This window comes from Rhinolophus hipposideros (genome assembly GCF_964194185.1).
Source record: "Rhinolophus hipposideros genome assembly, chromosome: 5".
Taxonomy (NCBI): Eukaryota; Metazoa; Chordata; class Mammalia; order Chiroptera; family Rhinolophidae; genus Rhinolophus; species Rhinolophus hipposideros.
This window is the reverse complement of record NC_138051.1, coordinates 21962019-21980936: the sequence shown is the minus strand read 5'-3', so window position 1 is coordinate 21980936 and position 18918 is coordinate 21962019. Positions and strand designations below refer to the sequence as shown.

At 37.9% G+C, this 18918-nt stretch overlaps 1 protein-coding gene across 7 annotated transcripts in view; it reads right to left on the bottom strand.

Annotated features, from left to right (window-relative positions):
• The window catches only part of HECTD1 (HECT domain E3 ubiquitin protein ligase 1), an 88706-nt gene extending 70100 nt beyond the window's left edge, over positions 1-18606 (bottom strand). For 6 of the 7 annotated variants that reach the window (XM_081047792.1, XM_081047794.1, XM_081047795.1 and 3 more), the window contains exons 1-2: positions 18469-18603; positions 16913-17179 (exon numbers count right to left, since the gene is read on the bottom strand). In XM_081047792.1, coding sequence (XP_080903918.1) covers positions 16913-17052 — 140 coding nt within the window. In that variant the 5' untranslated portion in view covers positions 17053-17179; positions 18469-18603. Of the gene's footprint in view, positions 1-16912; positions 17180-18468 lie in introns of all 7 variants that reach the window. The other variant, XM_081047793.1, reaches the window with a different exon arrangement.
• Positions 18607-18918: the final 312 nt, after the last annotated feature.

Here is an 18918-nt window from a genome sequence, read left to right as displayed (position 1 = left end):
AGGAGTAGAGATTTATTTCATACGGCACCCGGCATAAGAGACAAGTTTTGTTGAAGGATACCAAGAAAATATTAAGAACCTTCTCCTTATGGAAAGAGAAGCCAAACAAAAAGAATTTCATCAGCTCCCTTACCAACCTACTTCTCCACCCCACATGGCTCCAGCCTGGTCCAATCCCTATCAAGTTATCCACCGCCCCCCACCTTTCCCCACCTCTCCCCACTTCCCCCCACAGCCTCACACCTTCCCACTACACAAAAAAGTGAAACCACTTCCATCTTTTCATAGCCTAGCAAAATGACAAGTTTAGACTCTAGCCCACACTGGTCTCCCAAATTCCAGAACTACAGACCTACCTGCCTCCCCTGCTCATCTATTGCTACCTGGAGATGTTCAGGAACCATCAAACACAACCTGCCCCAAACTAAATGAAGTTGCCCGACCAAAACCCATACTATTTATTCTCTAATCCACCACTCAAGTAAACATCAAAATTCTTCCAAACTCGTTTCTAAAATATAAAGTCCAGTACCTAATTTTGATGATTTTACCTCCTAAATCTGTTCCGTATCTTTCCCTTCCCTTGAATTCCAATCTTCATTATTTCTTACTTAGATTACTATAACAGCTTCCCAACCAGACTTTCTCACTAGACTCTCCAGTCCATTCTCCACTCTACCACCAGTTATTTTTCTAAAACACAAATCCAATAAAGTACCTTGTGAGTTCCCTACCACCCTGAGAATAAGATCCAAATTCATCAGGATTACAATCTTGCCTGTGAATCATTCATTGCCCCTCTCCACCCCTTCACACACAAACGCTCCACTCTTCCTTCACCAAACATTAGAATTATTCATACTTCACACTCTAAAGTTTCCAAGTCCTCATGCCCTTGCACATGTCCCCTCTGTAAGAAACACTCTTACCTGCTTCTTCTCTTTCTCACTCATATTCCTTTTCAAGGCAACTTTTAAAATTAAATTTTAAAAAATTTAAGACAACTCAGGTCAGAAAGTACTTCCTCTAAGAAACCTGCCTTAGACCAACCTCATTACTACCTGTTCTCAGTTATGTTCCTCATGGGTGGTTTCAGAGCATTCAGTGAAACCCATCTATCGAAAGCATTCATCAAACTATATTGTATTTTCCCATTTACTTGTCTCATCCATGAACACGTGAGCTACTTGAGAGCAGGGTCTGCACCTTATTTATCTGTTTTCCTACAACAAATCCCAGTAACTTATATCTAATAGACATTCAAATATTTGATAAATTAATTACATGAAAATAATCCATCTCAAGAAGTTGTTTAATAAGGAAAAAGTAAAAATAAATATAATGAGTGCTATAATAAAAACCTAAAAGTAGGTTCATAAAAAGTTCTGAGAGGGACAGCTCAACTCGGGATTTGCCAAAGGGAAGACCTCACAGTAAAGGAAAATGTTTGAGTTAAATCAAGGTATTCTCTACCTTGAAGAGTTATTCCAAGGATTTAAGATAATGTATATAAAATACATAGTACAGTGCTTGGGGCATAAAAGATGCTCAATAAACCCTATGACAGAAGTTGGTCAAGCAGACAAGCTCTTGTATTCTAAGTAAGGAGAACAGCATGCGCAAAGGATGAAAGCCTGAAAAATTATGTAAGGGAGGTTGTATTTTTGAACAACATCTACAACATTATATCCCATCCCACATATCCATAAATTTTTTTTATAATGTAACTTTGATACTCTTCCTATTGAGAGTATTAATATTGAATCTGGGCAGGTTTACAATTACAATAAAGCAACCACTTTGTGACTTCTAAAGCTAAACCAATAAGAGCTTCTACTAGCTTCTCTTGGGACTATTGCTCTTGGAATACAAGCACCATGCTGTGAGGAAGCCGAAGTAGGCACCTTGTGAGGCCGGCAGGTGTTCCAACTAACAAACTTAGGTGAGATCCCAACTAGCAAAAGCCAGTATTCAGGGCACATGAGAGACCAAGTAACGAGATGATTCCAGTGCCTAGTCATCAAGCTTTTAGTATTTACAAGTAAAATCATACTATAAATACTACCCTATAATTTGCTTATTACCTTAATCAATATGTTATGGCCACCCATCCACAAATAGAAATAGAACTCAATCTTTCTAATGTCTACATAATATCTATTATAATGAATAGCCACATGTTATTAACCATTTAAATGATTTCCATGTTTTTACTATTTGAAACAGTGAATAATCTGAAGTATATCTTTGCATACCTGTACCAGTATTTATGAAGATTCTTACAAGTATGTCTGTGTGTACATTTTTATTTGACAGATATCAAACTGACTTCTAAAGAAGCTATACCGGTGTATAATCCCACCAGAAGCATTTAGAGTACCTATTTCCCCACTCCTAGGCCACATCAAATATTATCATTAAATTGATAAATATTTTTAAACTATGTTTCATAAAATTTGGCTAGCTACAGCAGAATAACAAACTTTTACAATTATACACAGGATATTCAAACCCCTACCAAGAAAATAAAAAGGAATCTAAAGTTGTACACACACACACACACACACACACACAGTCTCTAATTAAAATAGCAAAAGTCATAAATTCCAAAGTAAATCAATCATTCATATTTTATTTCTGTATGTTTGATACAGACTTTATTTCTGTGTGAATATGTACTTGAGGCGGATATAAAACATAAAACTACCATACTGGGCATACCTTAACATCGTTTTAAAATTTTCATTCCAATTTCTCTTAGAAGATAAAAATCTAAATTTATTAACCTACCCATCTGTCTCCAAGGAATGAAAACTTGTAACATCTTCAATTAGATTTTCTGACAAACAACTCTAAAGTTCAAAACAATCATAAACCACAAGGACCTCTACCAAAAACAGAACCATTTTGCAGTTAGTAATGAGAAGGTAATTTTGGACAAACATATTTGGTCAGACTTCTAAAAATAATTAAATATTATTTCAAACTGATAAGGGAACTTTGATTTCCTCTTACACGTAATTTTGAAGTCAGCAGTTCAAAAAATATGTTACCAGGCAAAAATGCATGTACAAAGATGTTCACTGCAAGCATGTTTTATAATACATATATGACCTATATATCTAATAACCAGGGCGTGATTAAGTACATGACACATACCTGATAGATTATGCAGGATTTTTAAAAAACTGCTAAGAACTTAGTATGATACAAATATTGTTTGACAGAAATATTAGGTAAAAGAAAAGGAAAAATTATACCCCAACATTATATCCATTAGGGTGTTTATAATGAGAAAAGAAACTAGAGCAAAAAGTTAAAATGGCTTATTTCTAGATGGTGCAATTATAGATAATTTTCATTCTCTTAATTTTGATTTTTCCAAATTTTGAAACAAACATATTAGGTTGGTGCAAAATTAATTGCACTTTTTGCAATTGTTTTTAACCTTTTAAACCACAATTACCTTTGCACCAACCTAATATTTTGTAACTCCTACAAAATAAATGTGAAATTTGGACCTAGTCAACTGGAGTAAGCTTATTACAGCCAGAATCTCTCAATGGTTATAACCAAAAACTTGGAACAGAACACAAAAAAGTAATTATCTAAGGACGCTGAAAAGTAGACAACAGCAGATGGATGGGGGAAGGATGTCAAAACTTAAATGACACTTGATGGAAGTGTGTTTCAAGGGCTTTTTTCCTCTCCTGTTTTCTTTTCTGGTCTGACCCCTGACTAGGCCAAGTCTGAAAACTATATAGCAGGAGCACACAACAAAACTCGGAGAAAACTATATAGCAGGAGCACACAACAAAACTCGGAGAGAGCCAAGAAAGGGGGCCTCTGTGAGCCAGAGGATATGGGAAGAAACTCTTGGGGTTTTTTTCCTGAGTATGGCCCCAAGGTCAGCCCAAGGTACAAGCCCCAGACTAAATCATTAGTGACATGAGCACAGTACAGTGGAGGTGCCACAAGCATCTAAGGCCCAGCAGAACTGAGAACTAAGAAAAGGAAACCCTGTGGTCAAAACAGCAAGAGAAAAATCCTATTATTTTCTTCTCTTTTCTCTCACTCCTTTTACCTGCAGGGCAGTCCCAGAAAGTGAATGACAGCACAAGGGGGAAGTGTGGCTAAAACTCCAAAAGAGCCCAGCTTTCTAGCTAGAACACTAGTAAAAAGGGTGCCTGGTATCCAAAAGATGTAAGAGAAATCTTGGAAAGAGCTAGAAAAAGGATCCCTGACACAAGTCCCAAGCTCACCTGTACATGTGAAGGACAGAGCTAATGACTTTGACAACTGAACTATGACACAATCTACTACCCAAGTCACAGACTAAACGCTAAGTGACACATACAACAGCATAAATCCAAACATCGTAACAAAGGCCTTGAAACCACAGACCCTGGAACCACACACAGATGACAAGTCCAAACTTGCAGTCTAATTTACCTAGGTTGACTACATGACAAAACAAAACACCAAAAATCAACATACTCCAAAAAAATCCCGTCTCACAAGATAATAATCCAAATGTCTAGGATAAAATCCAAAGTATCTTGAAACACAAAGAATCAATACAATCTGATCTTGAAACACAAGAATCAATACAATGATCTGTCCAACTCAAGAAGAGTCAACAGACGTAAGCCTGAAACAACCTAGATGTTAACATTATCAGAGAGAACTCTAAATCAGCTGTAGCTGTACTCCATGAAGTAAATGTGTGAACATTCTTGAAATAATTGGAAACAGATGTTTTCAACAGAGAACCAGAAAGTGTGAAAAACATTCAAACGAAAAATACTATTTATGAAGTAAAAAATTCACTGGATGGATTCAAGAACAGAATGAAGATGACATAGTCAGTGAATGTGAAGACAGATCAATAAAAATTATCCAATTTGAAGAACAGAGAAAAAAGATTAGGGAGTTGAGGAAGGAGGTCTTAGGGACCGAGGGAACATATCAAAAAGTATAATAGTTGTGTCATTGGAGTCCCAGGAAGAAACGAATGAAAAGCTGGTACAGAAAATAGATTTGAAGAAACTTCTCAAATTTCGTGACAGACATACAGATTCAAGAAGCTCAGCAAACCTCAGGGACAACAAATCAAAGACAACAATGCACAGACAAATCATAATTAAACTGCAAAAATTATTGAAAGCAGCATGAAGAAAAACAACACAAAAATTAGAATGAATTCAGATTTCTTATCAGAAATCATAAAGGCCAGAGACAGCGGAACAACATCTTTAAAATGCTGGAAAGAATTGCCATTCCAAAATTCTAGATCCAGCAAAAATGCCTTCACAGTATGAAGGCAAAATAAAGACATTCTCAGATAAAGAAAAACTAAGAGAATTCATCACCAATAGACTTCCCTTAAACGAAATGCTAAAGAAAATTCTTCAGGATGAAAGAAAATGATACCAAAGACATACATGGAACTTCAGGAATGAAGGAAGAGCAATAGAAATGATAAATACCTGGGTAAATGTAATAGATTATTTTTCTCCTTTTAAACTGACTACTAAAAGCAATGGTAGATTTAATACATAAAACAACTATAACATAAAGAGAACAACATCAAGGGTTGTTCACTTTACTTTAAACCAGGGGTGTCCAAACTTTTTTCAACCGTTTTCACCAAGAGCCATATGCGGTAAAATAACACAACAGTAGGGCCACTCACTCGAGGTGAAGTACATACTGCCTCACCTGGTTTATTTAAGTAAACTAAATATATTTTTGGAATTTGCTATGAGCCAATTAAAAATGGATCGCAGCAGCAGTTGACCCGTGGGCCGCAGTTTGGACACTCCTGCTTTACACGGTAATATATTAACTCTAAATTAATTGTAATCCCTAGAGCAACCACTGAAAAATACAAAGAGACATAACCAAAAAATCAATAGGCAAATTAAACAGAATGCTACAAAATATTCGTAATTCAAAAGACAGGAAAGAGAACCAACAACAAAAATAAAACAGAACAAAAAGACAAATAATAGGGGTGGCCGGATGGCTCAGTTGGTTAGAGCGTACACTCTGAACAACAGAGTTGCCGGTGCAATTCCCGATGGTGGGCTGCGTCCCCTGCAACTAAAGATTGAAAATGGCAACTGGAATTGGAGCTGAGCTGCACCCTCCACAACTAGATTTAAGGACAACGACTCGGAGCGGATGGGCCCTGGAGAAACACACTGTTCCCCAATATTCCTCAATTCAAAAAAAACACATTTAAAAACAAAACAAAACAAATAATAAAATGTTAAACATATATTCAAACATACCAAAAATTACATTAAATGTAATTGGTCTAAACTCACCAATTAAAAACAGATTGTCCGGTTAGATTAAAAAACACAAGCCAACCATATGTCTACAAGAAACCCATGTTATATATAATTAGTTAAAATTCGAAAAAGATATACTAAAGATACACTATCAAAAGAAAGTTTGAGTGGGTATATTTATATCAAAGTAAACTCCAGAACAAGGAAAATTACAAGAAATAAAGAGGGACATTACATAACGATAAAAGGATCAATTCACCAAGAAAACATCAAGCTTAAAAGCACAGGATTTCAAAATACATAATGCAAAAACTGAGAAAGTTGAAGAGAAACAGATAAGTCTACAATCATCCTTGGAGACTTCAACACTTCACTCAGTAACCTATAAAACAGAATGGGCCAGTGTGAGACCTGCGCCCTCCAAAACTAGGTTGAAACAACTACTTGACTTGGAGCTGACGGGTCCTGGGAAAACACACTTAAATAAATAAAAGTTTAAAAAAAAAAAACAGAAAACCAAGAGGGGATCTGACAGGGACTTCAATATGGCGGATTAGGAAAGAAGGAGAAAAAAAAGAAAACCAAGAGGGATACAGACTGAACAACACTATCCATCAACTTGACCTAATTTGATACTTGTAGAACATTCCATCCAACAACAGAATATACAGTCTTCTCAAGTGCATGTGGACCATTTGTCAAAAATTGACCGTATCATGGGCCATAAAACAAACCTTAACACATTTAAGATAATATGAAGTACCGTGTTTCCCCAAAAATAAGACCTAACCAGAAAATAAGCCATGGCATGATTTTTCAGGATGCTCGTAATATAAAATAAGCCCTAATGTGTCTTTTGCAGCCAAAATTAATATGAGACCTGGTCTTATTTTCAGGGAAACACTGTATGTTCTCTGACCATAATAGCAACACAAAAAGATCTGGAAAATCCCCAAATATTTGGAAATTAAGCAACACACTTCTAAGTAACCCAAGGGTAAAAAGAAAGTTTCAAAGAAAATTTTTAAATATTTTGAACCAAATGAAAATGAATATACATCAACTAAAGCAGAAAAGAGAAATTTATAGTATTAAATGCTTGTATTAAAAAAGGTCTCATGGTGGGGCCGGCCCAGTGGCTCAGGCGGTTGGAGCTCAGTGCTCCTAACTCCGAAGGCTGCTGGTTCGGTTCCCACATGGGCCAGTGGGCTCTCAACCACAAGGCTACCAGTTCAATTACTCGAGTCCCGCAAGGGATGGTGGGCAGCACCCCCTGCAACTAAGATTGAACATGGCACCTTGAGTTGACCTGCCGCTGAGCTCCCAGATGGCTCAGTTGGTTGGAGGGCGTCCTCTCAACCACAAGGTTGCCGGTACGACTCCCGCAAGGGATGGTGGGCTGTGCCCCCTGCAACCAGCAACGGCAATTGGACCTGGAGCTGAGCTGCGCCCTCCACAACTAAGACTGAAAGGACAACTTGAAGCTGAATGGCACCCTCCACAACTAAGATTGAAAGGACAACAACTTGACTTGGGGGAAAAAAGTCCTGGAAGTACACACTGTTCCCCAATAAAGTCCTATTCCCCCTCCCCAATAAAATCTTTAAAAAAAAAAAAAAAAAAAGGTCTCAAATTGGTCACCTCAGTTTCCACGTAAGGAAATAGTGGAAAAAGGAGCAAATTAAACCTGAAACCAGTAAAATCAATGAAATTAAAACAAAAACAGAGGAAATGAATGAAACCAAAAGCTAGTTCTTTGAAACGATTAATAAAATGCTTAAATTTCTAGCCAGATTAAAAGACAAAAATTACAAATATCACGATGAAAAGGAGAATTATCACTACAGACCATACAGATATCCAAAGGATAAAAAGGAATACTACAAACAACTCTATGCCCATAAATTTTAATTTATATTAAATAGACTAATTCCTTGAAAGATATACTACTAAAATTCACTCAAGAATTAAGTAACCTAACAGTCCTCTATTATAGAAACTAAATTAGTAGTAAAGCCCTTCAAACATAACAATTTAATCTCTTATGGACTGTGCTTCTGGTGTTCACTTAAGTATTTGCCTAAGCCAGGGTCACAAAGGATTTCTTCTAGAGGTTTTACAGTTTTAGGTTTTATATTTAGGTCTATGATTCATTTTGAGTTTATCTTTGTATATGAGGTAGCATATGGATCAAAGTTAATTTTTTCTTTTTTGCATATGGATATCCAATCGTTCTAGCTCCATAAAAAAACTATCCTTTTTTCCACTTAACTGCCTTTGCACCTTTGTTAAAATAACCTATCTATGTATGTGTGAATCTATTTCTGAACCTGCCGTTTCATTTATTTATCTTTTACACCGATACTACAGTTTTGATTACTGCAGTTGTATAGTAACTGAAATATAGTAGCATTAGTGCTCTAACTTTATGCTTTATCAAAATTGTTTTGGCTGGTCTAGATACTCTGTATTTCCACATGAATTTTTGAAATCAGTTTGTCCATCTCTACATCTTGTCAAATTTATCACTAAGAATTTTGCAAGAAATGAAAATTCATATTTACACAGAAATCGGTATGCTAAAGTTTGTAGCAACTTTGGTAATAACCACCAAAACTAGAAAAATCCAAATGTCTTTCAAGAGGTGAATGGACAAACTATCTGTCGTACACCCATAAAATGGAATACAGCAATGAATGGAAAGGAACTACTACACACACAGCAATACAGGTGACTCTCAAATGCAATATACTACATGAAAGAGGCCAGACTCAAAAGGTTACATACTGTAAGATTCCACTTACATGACATGCTGAAAAATTCAAAACTATAGCAACAGAGAACAGATCACTGGGCACTGGGATTGAGGATTTAACTTCAAAGTGACAGCTCTAAAAAATGTTTCGGGATGATGGAACTGTTCTGAATTTCCACTGTGGTAGTAGTTACACAACCTGATGCATTTGTCAAAACTCAAACGTCACCATATATAATTTAAATAACTTTAAGAAAAAATTAAATACCATGCATGTAATCACAGCCGTCCCTGAATAAAGCTAAAAGTATATATCTATCGCACACAATTTTATATACATTACAATTAAAGAGTTATTTAAAATTTTTAACTTGCTAAATATTTACCTCATGTTACAGGTAGAAATTATTTTGATATATTAATCTCAGTACTATACTATAATACTTATGTATAGACCCAAAGGCAGCCTAATTAGGCTACCTAATTAGGCTAAAGTTTCTCAAACTTGAAGAAACTTTAAGAACTACTGTCAGACCAGTCAACCACACAAATGATATTAAGAAGAAAATTTAGATGAATCCAAATTTAAGCAATGGTTTCCAAAATGCTACATGCAATGACATCAGATTCTTTCCCTGAAAGAAACAGAGGTAAGTAACTTAAAACAAGAACAAGAAGTTTCATGAGGTTCCCAAGAGAAAGAATTCCCTTGGGAATTTTAAGTTTCTATACTATAACTATCATATATTTTTTTCTAAACTACATCACTTGGACTTGGGCCAAGATTTCAGAAAGATTTACAATATAAGGCAATTTAACTGTTTTTTAAAATAAAAGAAGTTATCTATAGTGGCAATATTTTACTGAACATAGTCTGTAAATTGGACACCTCCTTTAGTAAAAAAAAAACAAAAAAAAACCCTAAATATTTTAACTATAAAAGATTAATTAATAAACTTGGTTTCTTGAAGATAAAAATAATATCTTTTGATCCATTTCATCTTTTATTCTATTATTGCCCCTGCTCCCAGCCTTGACTCTTTCTGTATTGCTTAATTAAAAATAACTCCTGGCAAAGCAGTTGAAAATTATGGCCTTCCCTCAAAGAAAAAAGATTAAGTCAAATTCCAATATGTAGACTTGCTTTCCTCCAATTAAAATATACACACAAACCTAACTGCAATTCATTCAACAAGTATCTACTGGATGCCTTTTTATGCCAAGTACTGTGCTGGTTCTTGCGGGGTAGGCTACAAAGATGAGGAAGACAGTGCTGAGCTATGAGGAACTCAAAGGTCTAATGACAGGCAACGAGGATGCACCGTAAACACACACTGCTATAAACGAGAAGTGTTTTGTTTTTTACATTTTTAAGGTGACGGACACTTTGGTAAACTTAATGAAAGCTTACTGAAGCTCATTATCTACTGCCTCCCTAGAGCCCAACTTTAAGAATCCTGGCAGAGAATGTCTGTCATCTTCCAGCACCTCCCTCTGCCGTCCACTGCCTTGAAGCATATGCTGTACGCACAGTTGCTGTCTACAGAAATGCACTTATTTAACATTTCAGGATTGTATGTATTTGATATAGTGACATTCTATAATCAGGGAAGGAAAGCTTGCAGGGCTGATCAAGAAAGTAATTTCACTTCCTTACAAACCTGCCATTGGGTAGAAGAAAACAAGAATCAATATGGAAAAGGCAAGTCCATTAATGTTAAGGGGGTAGGGAAAATACATAATGATGCCATTTCTACTACAAGAATACAACGGTCCTTCTCCTGCATGCCCCATAACCAGTTTGGTTGGGGTATACAGAAATACCTTCTAGAGGCATTTTAGACCTAAATGGAAAACAGGCACAATATAAAGAATTTCTTCACCTACTCAATATCCGGATATTAGCTATTGTAGTCCAGGCATTATGCTTATCAATAGAAAAACCAAAGTAGTAGTGTGTATGTGAGAATGCAGGAGAGATCTTTGAAGGAATTTAAATCTTATCCATTAGGTAAAGAAACTAAAAGATTTCATAAAAGAGAATGGTACAATCAAATCAATATTTTAAGACTATATAGTCAATTATAACTCAATAAAGGATCATAAAAAATATTTTAAAACTATAATTCTGAGTATAGTTAGCTTAGATATCTATAGTTAGCAGGGATATCTATTACGAAGCTCACAGCACTATCTGATCATAACCACTTCCCCGCACTAATCCTAGATATTATTCTTTTTTCTCTTCTCCGTCAGGGAGAAAATAGATGTCATCAGACAGAAATCCCTTCAACGTTTTACTATCAAACCTAAAACACATGCGTCTAACCTCTCCACCTTCCCGGTTTTACAAGAAGGAACACTACCTAAAACTTATCTCTCCACCAGAGGATCAAAGCTTTGCTACTCAACGTAGGATTTTTTTCTGACCAACAGCTTCAGCATTATCTGGGGGCTTATTAGGAATGCAGAATGTCAGGCATCACACCAGTCCAACTGAATCACAATTTCCATCTTAGATCCCCAGGTGATTCACATTACCCAGATTAAAGTTAAAGTTGCTCCTGACAAGAGCCAATTCTATCCCAGCTACTCAGAACTTTACACTATGGGTTATTCATTCTTTTAGACCTTTAAAAGAAAAAGTCCCACACCTCCATATCAATCCAACTTCTCAAAAAAGTTTTTCTCACGCTCTGTCTTCATTCTTCATGTCCTTCTTACTTCTCAACCCACTCCAATCCGCCCCTCATCACCACTCCACTCAGCCCTCATTAAGATCAATGACCTTAAACCCAAAGTTCACCCTACCAGACCTCTCACCAGAATTCAATACAATTGTCCTGTCTCTTCTTGAATCATTTTCTTTCCTGTGTTGACATGTAAACTAACGATGCAAAAGAAATGGTAGATAAAACTGCTTGTACTTTAGCATAAATCAAAGCAGGAGCACTAAACTGTACTTAGTCTGTACAAGCTCTAGCATGGGAAAAGATTTTAAAAAGCCAATTTCACTACAGAATAACCTTAATGAAGCAAAAAAATTATTAATTTTACTGATCTCAACCCTTAAGTACATATCTTTTTAATATTCTAATTAAGGAAATGGGAAATAAGCATAAAGCACTTCTGCATACCCACAAATGATGGTTGTGTCAAGGAAAAGTACAACCTTTAGAGCCAAACTAGTCACTTTATTCATGCAATACCATTTTTACTTGAAATAACTTCAGACAAACTGTGGTTATTAGATTTGGATATCTGGCAAACATTTTCTTAAAAATTAATAAAGTAAGCCTTCCACTTCAAGAAAAACAATTTGGGGGCTGGCCCGGTGGCTCAGGTGGTTAGAGCTCCTAACTCCGAAGGCTGCCGGTTCGATTCCCACATGGGCCAGTGGGCTCTCAACCACAAGGTTGCGGATTCAACTCCTGGAGTCCCGCAAGGGATGGTGGGCTCTGCCCCCTGCAACTAAGATTGAACCCGGCACCTTGAGCTGAGCTGCTGCTGAGCTCCGGATGGCTCAGTTGGTTGGAGCACGTCCTCTCAACCACAAGGGTGCCAGTTTGAGTCCGGCAAGGGATGGTGGGCTGTCCCCCCTGCAACTAGCGATGGCAACTGGACCTGGAGCTGAGCTGCGCCCTCCACAACAACTAAGACCGAAAGGACAACAACTTGACTTGGAAAAAAGTTCTGGAAGTACACACTGTTCCCCAATAAAGTCCTGTTCCCCTTCCCCAATAAAATCTTTAAACTAAAAGAAAAAAACAATTTGATAGTATTTGCTGCCAATGATAATACTCAAGCGTTCGAGCAAAAATTACAATTTTGGAAAACTTGTATCTGATACCATGAGCTTGACAGCTTCCCAATATTTAAAGACTTTCCTGATGAAATCAGTAGTCATATTAGCAAATGTGTTTGTGATACTGCAGAATGACATGTCAACATTTGGAAAATCTGTAAAACTCAGTAGACCAACACTTTTCATATGACCGGTATATGATTTTACTAAGTTAAACAAATGGTTAAAAATCCACTCAATGTACAAAAGAGACCAACAGATTTTAATGTACCAGAGTACAAAAAGTTCATTGATGATTTCAGAATCTACATTATAAGTAACTCCCTTAAGAAACTATCATTTGTCCAGTTTGGTATGGTATCAAAGGGAATATCCATAATTATGTGTAAAAAAAAATCATTACAACAATCTTCCCTTACCAAACTAAATCAACAGAGAATGATTTTTTATATACATATTTTGATGAAAACAACATAATGCAACAGATTGAACGCAGAAGCAGATGTGAGAATCCAGTCAAACACAAACTCATGATCTCTGCCCCTCAAAACAAGGTCCTCCTTCCAGTGTTCTCTCTCAATGAATGACATCATCACTCATTGTAACCTGAGTCATCCACAATACCTCCTTCTTTCTCACTCATATCCAATCATTCAACAAGTCGTATTTTACCTCCTAAGTCTTTCTCAAATCTATCCACTTCTTTCTACTTTTATTACAACAACTCTCTCTCTCTCTGGATCATACCCTACGAAGTCTACAAGCATTTGTTCTTTCGGTCCTCCCCACCCATCTGTTCTCCATAAAACAGGTAATGTTTTTAAAATACAAATTGACTCACATCAGTCTTTAACAGAACTTCAATGCCTTCCCATTGCTCTTAAGATAAAATCAAAAGATTTACTTAGGTAGCATATCCTTCTGTGCCCATAATTAGGTAAAACGATTTTTTTTTTTTTTTAAATAGAGCCTTCCAGTACCTAAAAGCACTATCCCTAATATTCCATTTTCTAGATATTCTGGGGAGATCTTACATTCTTCTCAGAAAAACATCACTTTTAAATTATATTATCTAAAGATTCAGTAGCAGGATCTACAACTGCCCAGGATTTATCTACTTATAACAATATGCATGCTGATCAACTGTTTTAATGTGAATGTAAAACAGTCATCGGTAACATTAAACTTAAAATTTATATTAAATTTAACTCAATGATATATCACAGATGAAAGCAAAAACCAACCCTGACCCGGAATTTTACTTTCTAGAGCATTGCCTTAGGTTCAGGCATTAATAAGAAGCATCCCAGCTTGGGCTGGCCAGGTGGCTCAGGCGGTTGGAGCTCTGTGCTCCTAACACCAAAGACTGCCAGTTCTATTCCCTCATGGGCCAGTGGGGTCTCAACTACAAGGCTGCCGGTTCAACTCCTCGACTCCCGCAAGGGATGGTGGGCTATGTCCCCTGCAACTAACAACGGCAAATGGACCTGGAGCTGAACTGCGCCCTCCACAACTACAATTCAAAGAACTTGACTTGGAAAAAGTCCTGGAAGTACACACTGGTCCCCAATAAAGTCCTGTTCCCCTTCCCCAATAAAATCTTAAAAAAAAAAAAAAAAAAAAAAAAAGCATCTCATCTTCTCATCTTCACAGAATTTGTGTATTCCTTAACGGAAAAAGGCTAGCAAAACTGGTACCAAAAAATGGAGAGCCACATACTATACTAGTTAAAGGAAAAGAAACACTTTGTATGTGGAAAGTACTGTGCTAGGCATTTCACAAGTTATTATCCCATTTAATCCTCACAAAAACCTGAACCCAAGTTATCCCATTCCAAAGGCCATTATTTCTACCACGCCTTCTGCCTTTCCTGACTAAACAGACATTTAACTATTAACAGAAGCTAATCGGGCAAAAACATATCTGAACATATAGACATCCTGTGCTTTACACGTCCTAAGTAAGGACTATTTGCTACTATCTTAACAAATTAAGTTGGTTTGGGAGATTTTCACCAATACCCAAAATATGATCATCTTGCTTTTCCGCTGCCTTATTTGTTGACAATTTCAAAGAATGTAAAGACTACAAAATCAATCAGTCCTAAAATAAAATTCAAAATTAAATATTTAATAACATTTAATAGCCCACTTTACACAAAACACTTTTCACATACATTCTTTCCTTTGCTCCTCACAAGAAGCTTACCAGAAATAAGATTACTGCCATTTTAGAGGAAGAAAGTAGGCTCTCAGTAGCTAAATTGCATGTAGCTGACCAAACCTCTGAACCCAAGTCTCTGATGCTACAGCCCATTCTTTCCACCTCACCATGCTGCCTTTCTGGTTTAAAGGAACCAAGACAATTTTCCTTCCTTGCGAAAACAAGAAAATCTGTCTACATATAGAACAAAGAAAGCAAGCAAACTATTATTTTAAAAAAAAATTGTCCTAAATTTAATCAGTGTCTATTTTTGATAGACAAATTATGCTACATGTATGCTACATGAAACAGGGCTGACCATTCCAATTTGAATACTCTTGTATCTTCACTTAGTAAATAAAACATATAAATCACATCTGACTTTAATTTCCTTTCTTAAAATACATACCAAATATGAATAAAGCCTGGAAGGGAAAATGGAAAGTATAACAATTATGTTATTAGGATGGTAGAATTTTACATAGGGATAAGTTTTACATTTTAAAAATTTCCTTTAAAATTGCTTCAATATGGTTAACATTTTAAGGCCATTACAAATACTTCTACTATATGTTAATACTTAACAGAAGATATGAAATGACAGTTGATTTGCCTGGCAAGTGTGACTTATTTTTCAAAATACCAAAATTCTCAGGTTAATGAAGACTCTTTAATGAAATCTATACTCAAAATTCTACTGCGTTTTTCTATGAATCCTGCTAAAACAAGTGTCAAATAAGGGGCTGAATTATGATGTACTCAAAGTTTGTCAATAACAAGAGCTAGTTGAAATAAATGGGCTGCTAACAGATTGTGATTCAGAAATTTTGTTTATAAGGATCTTTACCTTAATAGTATACTGTTTTAAAGAGATTTACAACTAAGAATTATTATTAATTTATGAATTCATTTTCAATACTTATTCATTCAAAAATGTAGACAATTAAAAATACTTTGTCAATTTAGTGAGTAATACAGCCTTTATTGCCACTTCAGAAAAATTAAGATAATTATACCAAATTTTATGTCGACACCTCAAACATTTTCTATTAATTATCTCAAAATGGTGTTAAAACAAATATAGAAACAAGTGAGTTTTCATTTACTTATTATTGGAATTTAAAATTGTAGACATAAAATGTAAAAGAAACAGTAAAAACCAAATTATTCAGCATTCAGAAGAATGATTACTCAGCAAGTATCACATAAGAGGAAAAACGTGGCATTAATGGCCAATCTAATAATAAATTCTTTTACAGTTTTGCACAAATTCTACAGTATAACCTTTGAATAAAATTGTTTAAACTCTCCAAACTTCAAAATGTTCCTACTATTCCAAAAAGTATACTATGTCGGTAACATCCAATTTATAGCCTCCAAATTGAAATTTACAAATCAATGATTTGTTGTAACAAACGTATGATGTCATATGACTTAATACCTACAAAGAAATGGGCAGTTGTAAACATATTTTCATTATCATCTATACTTCCACATCAATTTCTTGGTACAGAAATAGCTACATTTAAAGAAGAAAAGTGTTTGCATTTTCCCAGTTCGTGACACATTTTGAAAATCAATCAACCAAGGTATGGGTTAAAATAGTACTCCCTACTAAACCCTATTCATTCAACAAACATGTATTTGTGTCATGATAATTATCATTACTCAAGTTACTTCACCAACCAATTTTTATTTCTCAGAAAAATGTAAATGCAAAACTGCATAAAGTAAAAAAGATAATTGTAAAACTCACTAGAAAAAATTCTACACAAACTGAAGTCAGCAAATGGCTGAAAACAAATGTCACTACAGAAACCCCAAAAGAAGATGATGAAGGATTATACTTACGTTTCAAAACAACGATCCACGTTGTCAGACATCAAAAGCAGCATGCATAGCTGTTCAAGGGCTATTAGTTGCATGTCCCTTTCATCTCCCTGTCCCATCTGTAGCCACTCCAGTAATGTATCCGGATCCACATCTGCCATGGTTTTTTAAAAGCCTCTTTGCTTAAATTAAAAAAGGGAAAAAGTCCTTTAAATGTCCAGGACTGATCAGCTTGGTTTAAAATTTTTTCCTTTATATCAGCTAGAACCAAATTTTCGTGATGTACTCCTAGGAATTAGAAAAGACTCATAAGTATGTTTAGACAGAGTGCTTAACTAAGTTTTTCAACTGCTCTTATTCCTCAGGTTTAACGTTCATATATCACACTAAATAAAAACCAGTTTTGCACAAGAGTATAAGCTGATTAGGTTGCTGCTTAACTGGAAACCAGAGCTGTCTTTGTCAAAGACAGTCAAACAAGCTTCGGATCCCACTACCGCTATCACTAACGTCTGTGCCAAAAGGCAAAGAACACCTTACTAAAGGTTCTTTTTTTTCCAGCAAACCTCTTCCCCCCTCCTCCACCCAAAACTGATCTTCCGATAAAGGTTCGAGTCAGTATTTTGAGGCGAGTCTAAGCAGTTTGATCCCATCCCCCTCCAAATTAAGTTTCTGCACTACAATTAGCTCTAATTTCACCATTCTGCTGACTTCTCAATTTATTTACTGCTATTCTTAAGATGTCCGAACGATAATGAGATACAAAAAAATCTATCTATGAACAAAGCCTTGGTGAATTATTCTGGCAGTCTTGGCAACTGTGCTTCAAAGTGTAAAAAGAAATGCTAAAAGTGAATGCCATGCACCAGCCATGTCCCTCTTTCCCCATCCCCACAGAATGGAGCAGTTGGTTCAAAACATACACTATATACACAAAACAGAGAAGCAGCCTCAACGGGCACGTCGTTACCAAAGCTTGTAAACGCGCCGACAAGAGGACAGCGTTCGGTCCCCGTAACCCAGCTGCGGGCGTCTGAATCCAGAGGCGGGTACCAGTGGGCACCCAACGGCGGCGACCAGCAGGGATGACCCAACACTGCGGGCCCAGCCGAGCCCCGCGCCGCGAGGCGCAGGCACCGCGCTCCGGTTTCCCCGCACCAAACCCAGCTAAGTTACCTACCTGTGTCTAGGAGAAGGGGGAAGTTCTGAAGGAGAAAAGCGAGCCTCCGTGCCCGAGAGGAGGCCGCGGGGCGGGACGGCGGGGCTCCCGGGAGCGGCGCCCTGAACCCCCGAGGCCCGGCGGGTCGTCCCCGGCCTGGCCCGGCAACGAGCCCTTCTGAAGGGCAAGCGGGGGGCGCCGTGGGCTCCGGCTCCCGCACGCCGGGCCCCGCCGCGGGCAGGGCCGGGGAGAGAAACAAAGGGGCCAAGCGGGTGAGTCGGCAGCAGCGCGCCCGACCTCACTGGGGTCCGGGGGCTCTCGCTCCCGGCCCGCCGCCCGGCATCCCGGATCTTGACCCCCCAGGCCTGGCCCTTCCGACCGCCCAAGCAGCTCCCGCCTCCCGTTCCCTCCAGCTTACCCGGGCTCGTCGTTCCAATCCACTCCAGTCCAGCTCCAAGCAGGCCGCGGGCAGAGCCAGGCCCGGCCGCGGCCCTCGAGTTCCCAGGAAGCCGCAGGCCGCGCAGGTCGAGCCGGGCAGGCGGCACAGGAAAAGCCGCGCCTCGTCCCTCCCCTTCCTCCGCGGGGACCTGGTCACAGAAAAGCGAGACGTTCCCCGATGGGAGAAAGCCAGCTCAAGTCCAGTCGCCGGCACGCGGCTCCTCAGGCCCGGCAGCTCAGAGGCCCGCGCGGTGCTGCCAGCGGCGGCGGGGGGAGGCCGCGTCCATCGCGATCGGAGAGGGGGAAGGGAGAGGGTCGGGCGAGAGCGGGGCGGGGATGCTGAGCGGGGCAGCTGAGCTCCGCGGGGCGGAGCAAATCGGCTCTCCTGGCAGCGACCCGGCTGGCCGCCACGTGGGGCGCTGCGGACACC